This window comes from Hypanus sabinus, chromosome 12, assembly GCF_030144855.1.
Source record: "Hypanus sabinus isolate sHypSab1 chromosome 12, sHypSab1.hap1, whole genome shotgun sequence".
Taxonomy (NCBI): Eukaryota; Metazoa; Chordata; class Chondrichthyes; order Myliobatiformes; family Dasyatidae; genus Hypanus; species Hypanus sabinus.
Window position 1 is genome coordinate 84,467,285 of NC_082717.1, and position 15,606 is coordinate 84,482,890.

At 42.8% G+C, this 15,606-nt stretch overlaps 1 protein-coding gene across 3 annotated transcripts in view; it reads right to left on the reverse strand.

The window, feature by feature from the left end:
• The window catches only part of esr1 (estrogen receptor 1), a 199,325-nt gene that overhangs the window by 84,382 nt on the left and 99,337 nt on the right, over positions 1 to 15,606 (reverse strand). For all 3 annotated transcript variants that reach the window (XM_059986332.1, XM_059986333.1, XM_059986331.1), the window contains exon 4: positions 5,226 to 5,552. In XM_059986332.1, coding sequence (XP_059842315.1) covers positions 5,226 to 5,552 — 327 coding nt within the window. The remainder of the gene's footprint in view (positions 1 to 5,225; positions 5,553 to 15,606) is intronic.

Genomic DNA, 15,606 nt, shown 5'->3' on the forward strand with positions numbered 1-15,606 from the left:
AAAGGTCAAGGTTTTGGAATGGTCAGGGTGTCAGGGCTGAGGTAAGGTATGGGCTGATAAGTTCACTGCTCCACATCATTTACGTGACTCTGTGTGGAACTACGGGACTCTCTTGTAGACTTCAGTCCAGAAACACTATTGGCTTGCAGTCAATTTCTCATTGCACATTGGGTGCTTGATGGGTATAATGTGTTTTTTTTAATTCTCTGCACGTTGTGTGCAGGCAGTCTTTTATCATATAGATAGGGTTTGATTTTGGGTTTCATTGTTTCATGGCTGCCTGTTAGGAGATGAATTTTAAGGCTGTGTAATTTATACATACTTTGATAATAAAAGTACTTTGCACTTTGAGATCTATCCACAATCTGCATACCATATTTCCTGCAATGAAGCCAACTGAAAGTGAATTACGGAAGGTACTGGATGATGCCACAATTCTCTCCATGCTGCACACCATGAACTATTTCCCAATAGAACAAAACCAGACATTGGTGCTGACCTCTGTGGAAAGCATATTGGACCAAGGAAGGACCACAATGCTCAGAGGAAGCGTGAAAGCGATGGAAGTGGTGGTCTAACTGCAAATTTGTATAGGCAACATACCATGCCTATTAAAAGCATTCACCACCCTTGGAAATGTTCATGTTTTATTGTTTTAGTACATTGGTGAACAGTGATTTAATTTGTCTTTTCTGACACTGATCAACTGAAAAAGACACTTTTGCGTCAAAGTGAAAGCAGATCTCTACAAAGTGATCTAAATTAATTACAAATATAAAGCACACCAAATCATCACTCATGCAGCCAGTTGATTTTAGAAGACACATGATTAGTTAAATGGGGATCTGTTTTTGGAGACCTATGTGCAGTCAAGGTGATTCAATTGGCTGTAGTAAAAATACATCTGTATCTGGAAGGTCCAACTGCTGGTGAGTCAGTATCCTGGCAAAAACTACACCATGAAGCCAAAAGAACACTCCAAGCAATTCCACGAAAAGCACAAGTCAGGAGATGGATATAAGAAAATTTCCAAGTCACTGAATATTCCTTTGAGTACAGTTAAGTCAATTTATTAAGAAATGGAAAGTATATGGCATAGCTGTAAGTTAGCCTAGAGCTGGGTGTCCTCAAAAACTGAGTGACCGTGCAAAAAGGGGACTAGTGAGAGAGGCCACCAAGAGACTGATGACAACTTTGGAGGAGTGTGGTGAACTACATATACCTGTCTGGACACGCCCCCCCCCCCCCCCCCCGCTGACTGCTCCTGTGGCTCCTCCCACAGACCCCGGTATAAAGGCGATTGGGGCCTGAGCCCTGCCCTCAGTCTCCAGGATGTTGTGTGATGGTCACTTGCTGCTTGTGCTTTCTTCCAGCCAAAAAAAGCCTAACTTAACTCACGTCTCCGAGAGTTATTGATGGTGCATCAAGGAGTTACAAGTTTCAGTGGCTGAGATGGGAGAGACTGCGCATACAACTGTTGCCTGGGTGCTTCACCAGTCACAGCTTTATGGGAGAGTGGCAAAAATAAACTCACTGTTGACAAAAACTCACATGAAATCTCAACTAAAGTTTGCCATATGTCAGAGTTTGGCTGAAGGCAGCTGGAAGAAGGTTCTGTGGTCTGATGAAAACAAAATTGAACTTTTTGGCCATCAGACTATCACGCTATATTTGGCATAAGCCAAACACCGCACATCATCAAAAACACACCATCCCTAGCGTGAAGCGTGGTGGTGGCTGCATCATGCTGTGGGGATGCTTCACTGCAGCAGGCCCTGGAAGGCTTGAGAAGGTAGAGGATAAAATGAATGCATCAAAATTCCTGGAGGAAAACCTGATGTAGTCTGCAAAAGAACTGAGTCTTGGGAGAAGATTTGTTCTCCAGCAAGACAATAACCACAAGTGTAATGCCAAAGCTACACAGGAATGGCTTAAAAACAACAAAGTTAATGTCCTGGAGTGGCCAAGTCAGAGTCCAGACCACAATCTAATTGAGTGTTTGTGGCTGGACTTGAAAAGGGCTGTTCACTCACAATCCCCCTGTGATCTGACAGAGCTTAAAAAGTTTTGTAATGGAAGAATGGGGAAGAATTGCAATGTGTGGATGTGCAAATCTGATAGACTTATCCACTCAGACTCAAGGCTATAGTTGCTGCCAAAGGTGCATCTACTAAATACTGACTTGAAGGGGTTGAATACTTACGCAATCAATTATTTTATGTTTTATGTTTGTAGTGTATTTAGATCGCTTTGTAGAGATCTGTTTTACTTTGACTCTAAAGAGTCTTTATCTGTTGATCAGTGTCAAAAAAGCCAAATTAAATCCACTGTGACTCAAAGTTGTAAAACAATAAAACATGAAAATTTCCAAGATGGGTGAATAGGCATTGTATCTGAGGAAGCTTCTGATAGGTTCATCAGGCAGTTACTTGTGAAATGTGGCTTGGCTTTAAGATGAAAGTGAGTTCAAGGAGTTTCAGGAAAGTTGCAAACAATTGCCTTTTGTGAATGTCAGGTGCCAGAATTTACTCTGCATACATTAAGTTTATTGCATAAACTTCAGGCGGGAGACAGAAAGCCGCCTGCACAAGTAGACGCGAAAACCAAGTCCATCTGGATGGATGCAAGGCCTAAAAGAAAGGACTCAATGGAGAACTGAAAACAGAGAATTTGTCAGACAATGTCGATGAGGAGACCAAGAGGAGCAGAAAAGGGAGCAATAGAAAGATTAATAAAATAATACGCCGGTGAACTGAATGTACATTCAAGAAGAAGAAAGGTGGCTACCTCTGTCAGAACCACCCTGCAGTTTTGGAGTCCACTCCTACAACCACCACAGAGGAGGCCCTGAACCTGCGACTGCGTTCACAAGAAGTCGCATCTGCCATGCAGAGTGGTTCCCTTTGTCAGGGAAGACATATCCCACACCGATAATAAATCCTCCACAGCAATTGAAACTTTAGGCCACAGCGGGACAACTTAAAAATTTACCCTGCTCTGGATTTCTGTATGTAATAGCTGTATTATATAGTGTGGTGTCAAAATGGTTGTTGTGATGCATCTCGTGTGGTCGTGTAGTGGGGTAGTGCTTGGAATTGTAGTGGTAGTGCCCAAACCCTTCAGCAGGACTGGAGGGAAAAAAGATGAGGTGTAGAGTTAGAAGGTGGGGGAGGGGAGGGGAAACACAAGATGATGGGTGAAACTGGGGGGGGGGTGAAGTAAAGAGCTGGGAAGTTGATTGGTAAAAGAGATATAGGGCTGGAGAAGAGGGAATCTAATAGGAGAGTACTGAAGGCTATGGAAGAAAGAAAATGGGGAGGAGTACCAGAGGGAGGTGATGGACAGGTAAGGAGATAAGGTGAGAGAGGGAAAAGGGGATGGGGAATGGTGAAGGGGGGGCATTACCGGAAGTTTGAGAAATCAATGTTCATGCCAGCAGGTTGGAGGCTACCCAGGCAGAATATAAGATGTGTGTACAGTACCTCCTTTTTATTTCCTCTCTCTCTTTTTGCACTATTTAATTTTATATATACTGTATTTCTTATAATAATTTATAGTTTTTTAATTATGTATTGCACTGTAGTACTGTCACAAAACAAGAAATTTCATAACATTGCTTCGTGACTGCCTGCAAGCAAACATATCTCACGGTCGTCTAACTTACTGTATACGTTCTTTGAACTTTGAAACATGTGCCAGTGATATTAAACCTGGTTCTGATAATATGGCATCAGAATATGTGGCATGTGAGTGTGTTATCACTGCAAGGGTCTTGTGATGCCTGTGCCCTGGCACATCACGCTTACGGAGAGTCTGAATCAGGTTTTGATAAAGAACAGAAAGCAGTAATATTTCTACACCAGGGCCTTTTACTTGTGGAGAAGAGGTTGTGAAAGTGAGCTGATTGCTAGAAAGCTCAGCAAGAAGTGTTTTGACCCAAAGTTTGGTGAACCTGTGGAAGTCACAGCACTGCAACTGGTCACGGTGAGGAGTACAATTATCAGATGGATGGTGGCATAAGGTAGTGAAGGAGTAGGGAATGGAGCTAAGATGAAAAAGGAAGATCGCAGTGCTGAACCAGCCATGGATTAGTTTGGATTAGTTATGCTGTATAAACCTGATACTGAGCTGTGAGATTTCCTGTAACTGGAACTGAAGCACCTTGCTATACAATTGGCAGAAAAAAATTGCCTTGTATTTAAAAAGGGCTAGCTCAAGACTTCATGCCTGAAATGCTCTGAAGTATACTCACTCATGCTCCAAGTCAATAGTCTGGGTAGTGCTGCCTAGTCACTCACCACTATGCCATGATTACTTTTCCAAGAGTCAAGCACAAATTTGATTTGTTTAAAAAGCTGCATGCAATCATTCAGAGATTCCAGTTCAAAAATAAGGAAGATAACTGCACAACCAGAGTAAGGAACACAGACCACTGCTTTGTTGCTGCTCTAAGTGCTGGACAGAGATTTATCTACACAAGTGGACTAATGTGGCCATGAACTCAGAAGACTGCAGGGAGGGGGTATGACACTAAAAGCATGCACGCACACACACACGCGCGCACACGAATAGGAAGCTCAGGACATCCAGTTTATCTGGGCACATGTGCATGAAATCCATCCCACCTAATCCCCCTCTCTCTGTTTTAATTCTTGGTAATAATTCATGATCTTAATTGCAACAAAATGTTGCGGCTGAGATCTTTTCCTAAGATGCCTGTTAAAAATTTGTGATGATGCCAAATATGCAAGCTATTGACAAAATGAACACTTCCTGTCATCCACACTTCTCTTTGCTTTGAATTATTAGGCACAGCTCTACATAGTTCTTAACAACCCAAACTAGACATCTATTATATTTGAAGGATGCTGGCACTCACTGAAGCTAATAACAAGACATCTAATCATCAAAGTCGGATCAGGAATAATCTGAAATTTCTGTCGGACTGAAGCCGTTCGAGGCCTGAGGTTTTGGCAGGGACTGTCCTGTCAGGTTAAGCGAGCGTATTGTCTTCATACCAAAAGTGCAAACAGTCCATAGGGTAGCTCTGGAACAAAGACACATACCTTCGGATGAAAATTTGTTATTAAATGTGACAAACACTGCACTTTCTCCAACTAATAATAAATCTCTGCCTTTCATCAGCACAGGATCGCCTTGTGATTTTATTTGTATGATTTACAGAATGCAATGTCTTGGTCGCTATCAAAGTTCTATGATCCTACCTGGAACTTTCTTTGCCCAAATAATCATATGCACCAGTTCCTTATCAGCCAGGTTCGTTAGCAAAGTCATCATGGATGCCTCGGTAAAGGGCTTGCTGGGGTCATGCTCAGAGTAAACGATGGGAGGCTCGGCATCCATCAAGGTACTGAGAATCTCGTCTGACGTCATTCCCATCACCAAGTTCTGCCTGGCATTCCTCTGCGTCACATTCATGCTGCTGGAAGTGGGGCGGCTGGTGACCCCGGGACCTTTAATGACCTGATCCTTCTCATCTTTCCTCCGTTTGTGCTTCAACATCCGGCCACCCCTACGATCCTTACGGATGCCTGGCAATACAAAACAGAAGAGAGGATGATAGCCCGCACTCTCTGGGCTATGAGAGCTACAAAGCAAAGTGCAATGGCTGCAACTGACCTGCAAGGAAAACAGGCAGTGTTAATTGAGGAACAATGAGCTGTGGAAGATCTGTGTTAAGTCACATTGCAACTAGGCTCCTTCCTGACTACTTTGGCATAGGTGCACAGTTCAACTAACTTGGAGTGCAGAAAGCAAGGGAGACAAGGAAAGCTGAATTTACACAGCACAGTTCACAATCTGAAGGCATCACATAATACTTTGCGACCTACATGTACTTTCACAATCAGTTATTGCTGATTGAGGTGTCGCAGTTGATGTGCACAGCATGTCCCGCAAGTGGAAATATGACGATAATAATAATGTCATCTCTTTTTACATGTCAGCTGAGAAATTTATATTAGCCATAATTCTAGGAGAATTCCTCTATGAAATGTATCAGTATTAATTTGAATTCACTACCAAGGGCTAATTGGACCTTCTTTCACATCCCGGGTAAAGGACAAGCCCTTGAACATCCTCTGCACTGGAAACTCAGGCTTGATGATATTGGGAGACACATTTGGGGAGATTAGAGGTGGAGATCCTAGTTCACCATTCCTCCCAGTCTTCCAGCCACGACACTATATGCATCCTTCCTATCAAATCCCTCCAGTGCAGCACCAGTCACTACTCTAATTCACCAACCGGTTTTAAACAATTTTAAACAATGAACAAAATCTGCCAACGTTCTACTTGGCCACGTCTTTTCCTTCTTCTGCTTGGCCAACAATAACTTTTCAACTTAAATAAATCAAAAAAGCATTTGTTTTAAGAAAAGGCCAGAATTAACTAGGAGATTATTCAGATCAAATCTAACAAAGAAATTCATTAACACAATGTCAAGTAAGAAATCATTAAATTTGAATTGTGGCTCAACCATGGTCTCACAGTTCAAAACATGATCGGATGAGAAATTCCCATCTTTCTTCAAACAGTTTTGGGGTTATTTGTAAGTGGAAAGATGGAGTTGGCAGAAAGAATGTTTGTTCATTTATTTTTACTTAGAGAGGTACAGCTCAGAATAGGCCCTTCTGGCACTTTGAGCCACACCACCTAGCACCCCTTGATCTAACTCTCGCCCAATCACAGGACAATTTACAATGACCAATTAACCTACTAACTGGTACACCTTGGACCTGTGGGAAGAAGCCAGAGCACCCGGAGAAAACACACGCATTCCACAGGTAGGGCATAGAAACTCTTCAGAGAGGATGCTGGAATTGAACTCTGAATTCCGATGCCCTGGGCTGTAACAGCGTCGTGTTAACTGCTACACCACTGTGGCACCCAAACTTGGTTTCCATCAGGTTTCTGCCCATTATGTGAGCTGCCGGAATCCTGACACCAGAGTATGAAGACATTCAAACCTTCAGTCTACATCTCATTTATTTTCTGTTGCTCCGTATTTCTTGATCTGCATGCCCAATTGAAATATGTCCATCTCACCCATCATGGTCACTAACACCAGCTCCATCTTTTATCTACTTCATAAATAAAATACTTTATGATATCCTACTGGATGTTCTTGTACTAATTCTAACTGCATTAATTAGAATTTTTGAATTGTTATTTATTTGTTAAATGGAACTATGAAATCCAGGGAACAACCTTCAAACTACCTAGGTTTTGCAATAATTAGGCTTAGCAGAAATTCATTGGGATTGATGGCTCTGATTAAGCAGTGAGTAGGAATTGGGTTAATGTTTACCCAAGTCCATTTACTTTGAGAAGGGGATCTGAAATGAAAGCTTGAGTGTAGGGTGAGAGTAAGAGAGGTATAAAGACGGTGACTTCAGCCTAGGAACTTAAGTGCCTGTAAAGGCATGGTAATGGGATGGTGATACCCTGCACTCATCCTATGATCTACAAACTAATACTCAAGGGCTCTTTACAACTCATGCTCTCAGTATTACTTTTATTTACAGTTCTCCTTCATTTGCACATTGGTTGTCTGTCAGTCTTTGTTTAGGTATAGTTTTTCATAAAATCCTATTGTATTTCCCTTTTCCTGTGAATGCCAGCAAGAAAATGAATCTCAGAGTTGTATATGATAACATATGCATACTTTGATAATAAATTTACTGTGAACTTTGGTGTGACAAGTGTGTATTGGAGGGCCTCCTGCTCCAAAATCAGCAGGCCACATGAGACCCCATTCTAAGAGGCACCATGCATGAAAAATTCCTTCGATTCTTTTCGTACCGTTCTACCAGTTTCCTGAAATACACATTCATCACTTACTGTTCCCACTGCAAAGGGATTCAAATGACCTTTCTTTACATCCTTTTGAGACCTCTATTAAATGTCCTCCCTTCCACTCCTTTTCTAAAGGAACTTATACCAGAGTAGTAATCTCTCTTCTTAACTAAGGCTTCGTCCACACTACACTGGATAAATCCGTAACCCAAGCTTTTCCTCTTCGTTTTTACCCTTCGTCCACACTAAAATGGTGTTTTCATCCCCCGAAACCGAAGCTTTTCAGAAACGCTGTCCAAGGTGTGTATTTTTGAAAACACCACTTGGGGCAGATCAGTGTGGACGGGGTAACCAGAGAAATCTGAATACGCTGTCAGACAGCAGCGTGCCATTTCATTGTTTTCCTGAACGCAACATAACAATTTCAGAACAGATGGCAACGAGACTGAAGCCAGAAGATTTAGAAATGTACTCACCAAATACTTTGACCCATAACTTACTAAATAAATAAGTATACTCGCTGTGCCCTGTTTTCTGTCCTTGCTCGTATGAAGGTGGTTTACCTATTTATGCAAGTATTTCTCTGACAATAGATGTGTAACAGCCTAATGTAACATTGTATGGAAATACAAGATAACACTGATGCAGACATGTTTTACACATTTAACAATGTGCTTTATTAATGCAACAGAGTTAGTTTTTCAATGTTCGTCGTCAGCCGTGTCAATCCCTGTTGACCCGTGAACTCCCTGTTGGTTGCCTCCATACACTCCAGTATTTGTTTTTTTTCCACATTTAAGTCCTCCTGCATGAGAGCCAACAGCTGTCCATCGTTATAAGTTTTTCTAGTCTGTAACTGAACAAAAACGCACCGTCTTTCACAGTGAGATTTGACACCAAACATGTCGCTTGTTTTCGGTAGATGTGTCCTGCACATGCGCAGTAGGAGGAGATTTGCCGAAATATCCGTTTCAATGTGGACAAAGATATTTTTAAAAAACGCATAGTGTGGACGCCTATTGTTTTATGCAAAACCGGCGTTTTCAAAATTAGCTGGTGTAGTGTGGATGTAGCCTAAAATTCTCCAGATCTTTAAGCCTCCTAAGCACCATCTCCAGTGCCATCACCTCCTATCTATATTCAAATAAAAGGGCGGCATAATCTCTGCCTTCAGGTGCTGTCTGTGTGGAGTCTGCAAACCTTCCTCTGACTGTGTGAGTTCCCTTGTGTGTTCCTGTTCCTTCCCACATTCCACAGACGTGCTGGTAGGTTAACCGGCAACTGGAAGTTGCTTCCAGATTACGTGTGTGAAAGGAAAATAAGGGTGGGGTTGCTCAGTATGCAAGGGAGAGTGGGACTCAGTGGGGGATATAGGCATGACAGGATTGCTCGTAGAGCTGGCATTAGTTTAACAAGCTGACTGGCCTCCTATTCATAATGAAGTACAAAATATAAATAAGTCTGCTCAAGTCCCAGCCAAATAAGTTTTTTGCACAGATCTGGCTCATCAATCTTGTTCATATATTCAATGTTTTAGTCAGCAAAGCAATGTAACTCATATATCTCATTGCCTTCCCTATGAACTTTTGGGATTGTGCATATGCATTCCAGGAATTCCCTGTTCCCCTACACTGTGCAGTACCCCACCACTTATCCTGCTGCCTCGCGCCTTGTTTGGCCTTTTTCTTGAGCTAGGTTGGTTAGAAGAGATTGTTTCTTAGAAGACGATAGGTTGAGTGAGCTAGGGCTTTTCTCTATGGAACAAAGGAGAATGAAAGGTAACTTGTCAGAGTGCACGATGATCAGAGTCATTGATCGAGTGGACAACTGGAGACCTATTCCCAGGGTGCAAATGGCTAATATGGGGGGGCATAATTTTAAAGTGATTGTGGGGAAGTATAGAGGGGATGTCAGAAGTAAGTTTTTACATAGAGAGTGGTGGGTGTGTGGAGTGCCCCGCCGGGTCTGGCAGGAAAGGCAGATGCATAAGGGACATTTAAGAAACTCTTGGATAGGCAGATAGATGATAGAAAATGGAAGGTTATGTAGGAGGGAAGGGTCCAATTGATCTTAGAGTAGGTCAAAATGTTGGCACAACACTATGGTCTTTTCCTTACTCTTCCACAACTCTTTGTTATTGTCCACCTGTCCAGATTGATGGTAACAGGAGACTCCTTGAATTCCAGAGCTATGAATTACATGAACTTTGCTATTAATTAGGCTAGTCAGAATGGGTGCCTGCAAAGAATAGTGGCTCTGGCTGACCTCCCCACACAGGCTGGGTGTAATCCAATGCACACATGTGGCTCTAAAGGCAGCTGCAGCCCTTCAGTCTGACAGGTTACAAATTTATGAGTGCTCAAGTGATCTGTAACCAGCTGATCTTGTACAATGTTCCAAGGTAGTTGCCAAGATTCACCTGTCCTGTGGCTGTTTACCTGCCATAAGGCAAGCTGGCTGCACCTGTTTTATACAGAGCCAGTGACTTTCAAGGGGAAATACAAGCAGAAGAACTGCAGGAGTGAACTAACTAGCCTCTTTGCCAGACTAGTTCACCTGCAGAACCAGGTTATGAATCAATCAAATGTCATGCCTGTCTTGACATCAGTAAGGTGTGGGGCAGACTGAAGCATCATCAGCGTTCCAACCCTAACCAGAAACTAGTTAATTCCAGATATAAAACGTTATCATAACGGAATCTGACAAATGCGCTGCTGAAATCTTTGTGTATTCCACTCACTGAAAGCCACCTTCTCCTCCATTTGTTCCACTGTTAAGATAACATCCACCCTCACAAATCTTTTCAGAATCTTATCACCTCAGATCTCCTTTCATCCTTTTTTGTCACAGGAAAGATCTCCAGGCTATTCTGACATTCCTAAAAATTAAATAGAGCTGCTGGCTAATGTTGCATTTCTATATAAACCTGGTTAGACCACACTTGGAGTATTGAGATCAGTTCTGGTCACCTCATTATAGGAAGGATGTGGAAGCTTTAGGAGGGTGTGGAGGAGACTTATCAGGATGCTGCCTGGATTAGAGAACATATCTCATGAGGGTAGGTTGAGCGTGATGAGATGAGAAGGAAATGAGATGCAATTTGATAGAGGTGTACAAGATGATACAAGACATAGATCGAGTGGATAGCCAGTACCTTTTCCAAAGGTGGAAATGGCTAATATCAGGGGCGTAATTTTAAGATGATTGAAGGAAAGTATGGGGGGTGGGGGGGGAAGCCAGATGTATGTTTTTTTTAAACCTACACAGAGAGTGGTGAGTGTATAGAACACCCTGCCTGTCTTGTTCAAAGAGGCAGATGCGTTTGGGACTTCTAAGAAATTTTTTAGTAGGCACATGGATGATAGAAAAGGGAGGGTTATGTAGAAGGGGAAGGCTAGATTTATCTTAGAGCAGGTCAAATGGAGAGCACAATATTGTGGGCCAAAAGGCCTGTACTGTACTGTAATGTAGTATTCTATGTTCTCAGTTTAGGTATTGCCCTAATGAGTGAATCCAACACATTTTTTCTAAAGTCCCCTTCAAGACTTTTCACATTGCTCCCATAAGTTTCTGGTCTTCACTTCTGAGTTACCATAGTTGAAAGTGGTCTCTCTTTCCTCCAACTTAATTGACAGCAAAAGTGCAGCAGGAATGCTGGGAAGGGGGGCAAGATCTACACATATCCGCCTGTCACCTTTACTGATCATTTCTAGGAATTGTGACCCGGTACTACACCTTGTTCTGTCTTAAACATACCTCAAAGGGAAGGGAAGGTGACGAGAAACGAGGGTTCTCATCTCTCTATTCTCAGTAGGGTGTAATCTAAATTTAACATACGCAGTGAAGAGGAGGCATACCAGCCTCCAGAAGGGGCAAAGACATGCCACCAGAGGAAGGATGATGGTGTGCCCAGATTAGGAATAATTATGAATAAATAAAGAAATGACTTGTATCTATTGAGAATCTTTTATGGTCTTGGGATGTCTCAAAGGGATTACAATTATATTTTAATGAAATACATTGACTGTGTTCAATTACAATTGTACCACCAGGTAAGTTGCTGTGGAATGGTTTGGAGATGCTTTGGAGATACTTTGCAGGGGAGAGGGGAATGCCCTATTCTTCCTTGAATGGTTCTCTGGGTCCAAGCAGATGTCTGAGCCTTGCTTAACGTCTCAAGCCCCGGTTACTTTGCTGCAATAGCCACTGCGCAATGGAGAACGATTGGGACATAGTAGAAACCTCCAAGTCCAACTAGGCAGTGTCATCCGATATCCTGATACTGTGAGCCTGCCAGGTACATATTGTGCCCACAGTAGAGGGTGTGACTACTGGGATCACAGCCAGGGCAGGCTTAGCCCTAGTAGGTTCAACTATTCGGCTCTATTGAGCAGGGCTCATGCGTACAATATCTGCCTACTTTATCGATGCACTATTGTGTGGGTGGGCCTCTCTGAGTCCACCACCCCTGGTTTAGTTTACTTTCCATTTCAGATTTAACTATCACTTTACTGATCGCTTTTGTTTCCATTTAATGTACTCCGCAGTTTTGATCTTCACGGTTCAGTTGCTCCTAATTAAGAAAGTTGTTCATTGGTCAAAGTTGAGGCAGACTAACAAACTGCATTACTCACGTTACTGTTATTTTTGTTTTAGTTCTACTCAAATAAAACAGGAAAATTCATGCTTTTCAATCCATTCATAATTTACAGGCCATCTTCATAGTCATTGACCAATACCAAAAATCTATATCCTGCTACAATCTACCTTAGGTCACGTAACATACACTAAAATATATACGATTATGGTGAAACATCATTAACCTGAAATATTAATGTTATTTCTCTCTCCACAGATGCTATCTGACCTGCTGAGCATTTCCACCATTTTGTGTTTTCATTTCATAACTCCGGTACCCAGAGTTATTTGATTTTTTTTATATACTGTAACTCACAAAGATTTTGTGTTTGCCTTTTACATATCTGCTTTATTTATTTGTATTGTATTCTTGTGTACTTTTATGTGTTAAGAATTTGAGAGCCGGGAATAACTGTGTTATTAGATGGCTCATAAGGTGGCGGCACAGCGGTTAATGCACTGCTATATATAGCCAGCTATTTGGGTTCAATTCCACCACTGTCTGCTTGTACTTCATCTCTGGGATGGAGTGGGTTTCCTCTGGGGACTCTGCTCTTATCCCACATACATTCCAAAGGGGCAAGTTGTGGCATGCTATGTTGGTGTCACAAGCATGGCTCCCAGCACATCCTCAGACTGCGTTGGTCGCTGTCGCAAATTACACATTTCACTGTATGTTTTGAGGTGCATGTGACAAATAAAACTAATCTTTTTAATCTTCATCATAAGTTCTTAAAGGTTACAAGCATATGTTCTTGCTGAACTTGCTATAGCGATAGGTTCTTACAGCATATAACACACTGTGTGAAATACAGACTCCTCATCTACCTCAAGCTTATTTTTTTGCCAATTATCTACGTTTACCATTGGCTGTCCCTTCAACCAGTTTATCGGCTCTATCATTATTATTCAGATTTGTAAACAGTTTCCCCTTTAGTCATCTTTGCTCAAAAGAAAACAACCAAAACTATTTAGCATGCCCAATGAAGGAGTGGAGGCTACCTCAGTAAACATATTTAAGAAAAGGTTAGATAGATTTTTGCATAGTAGGGGAAGTAAGGGTTAAGGGGAAAAGGCAGGTTGGTGGGGATGTCCATGGCCAGATCAGCCATGATCTTTTTGAATGGCGGAGCAGGCTCGACAGGCCGGATGGCCCACTCCTGCTTCCATTTCTTATGTTCTTATGTCCAGTGGAAAAGCCCCCAGCCTAGAGATGGCACTAAGAACATGAGGCGGACTCACGGAAGGCAGGAAGTGAAGCTGCAGAGACCGGAGTAGTGGCTTGATCTTCCTCACAGCCAAGTCATGAGTATGCTACACAAGGAAGGGCACATGGGTGTAAAAGGAGCGAGGCTTTACTGTGGACGTTATGGGAGTCACCCAGCCTCAGAATGTGCATTCATGATGGCCCAGTCCAATTAACTATTACAGAGCAGGTCTTGTTACACAGGGTGCAGGTGCCCAAAGCCTGGTTAAGATTGAAGCATTCCTTTGCCTCGTCACCAAGGGCAGAGGAATAGAACAGCTCTGCCAGGAAGAAGGGTCCCAGCCCTAAACATCAGCTGTTTATTTCCCTCCATAGATGCTGCCTGACTTGCTGAGTTCCTACAGCATGTCGCATGTGTTGTTCTAGTACAAAGTACTGCCTGAATGCTGAAAAGCTGGAAGCAGTTGAGCTCCAAATAACTGCACATGCATCAAAAAAATAGGTGACCTAGACGGGTATAAAAAAAAAGGCTAATGCAATATTGGGGTCAATGCAACACAGCCATCTCATCTGCTGTACATGCTGCACAATCTTTCCCCCACTCAAGAGGGGACATAAGGTGCTATAAATAGAATGGCCATCACAAAGCCAATGGTTTGAAGTTACAAAACAGAACTCACAATATGAGTGCTGGGCACAGGTTTGGGAATGACGTGAAAAGCCTTAGATTCATTGGAACGGAGTATAACCTTTTCCTCACCAAAGACACAGGATGTGGATGAAAACGCTCTACTTGGAACAAACAAGGTAAAAAATTGACCTAATAAGTGAACGGATAAAATGTGATCTTGTTAGGAAGTATTAAATTCAGAAGAGTTTTGTCACAGTAGAATTCTCCTCTCATTGGAGGGGTTGTACCTGAATCAATGGGGAACACTTCCAGAATTGTCCACTTATGTTAGAGCTTAGGAAGATTTTTGCTTTTCCAGATGAAGGGTCCTGACCTAAAACATCCACTGTCCATTTCTCTCTACGGATGCTACCTGACCATAATCCAATCCTTCAGCAGTCTGCACTTGCTTCTCCATGAGTCACAAACCTTTGGACCATCCTGCCCCAGAAAGGATTAACAAATGCACTCAGGGCTGAAACAGACAAACTTTAGGATGTTAGAGCAAACGAGGAACTAACAGGAAAATGTGGCAGCAGCCAAGATCAAATTAGCCACAACCTTACTGAGTGGTGGAATAGTGTCAAGGAGCTACTTGGCCTATACCTGCCCCTGGCGCTTCTGTCTCTATGAGCAACGACAAGTTAGTTCCCACTGACCTCCTCTCAAATATCAATCTAGCAAGTTGTTTGCCATGTGAATCAGAGAAACGTGAATCATTTATTTATCACATCAAAGTATACATTGAAATGTGTCATTTGCGTTAACAGTCACCACAACCTAAGAATGTGCTGGGGGCAGCCTGCAAGAGTCGCCACACATTCCGGCCCGAACACAGCATGCCCACAATGTTCAGCAGAACAACACACAACACAACAAGGGCCAAAACAAGTCCCATTCCTCCCTCCCACCTACCCACACACTCGGGCACATTGACAGTCCTCCAACCCCAGGACAGGTGGTCTCCGGCCTCCAGCAGACCTGCTGACTTGCAGATATTGGGCTTTGCCTTCCCCAGTGGGTGTACAGATTCAGGGCCCCAGCCATCAGGCCTCAACTTCCAACCGACCTTCAGCATCAACCTCAGAACTCGCCAATAACGATGAAAGAGGACCCCGAACTCCAGACCAGACTGGGACCCCAGACACTAGGCCTTGAACTACAGTCTCATCAATCCATGTACCCAAGGGGTCACTGTCGCTTGTGTCTCCTGCCCGCACAGAATTTCAATCCTGGAATCCACCATGGCTCGCAGCTTGGATTTCCCTACCCC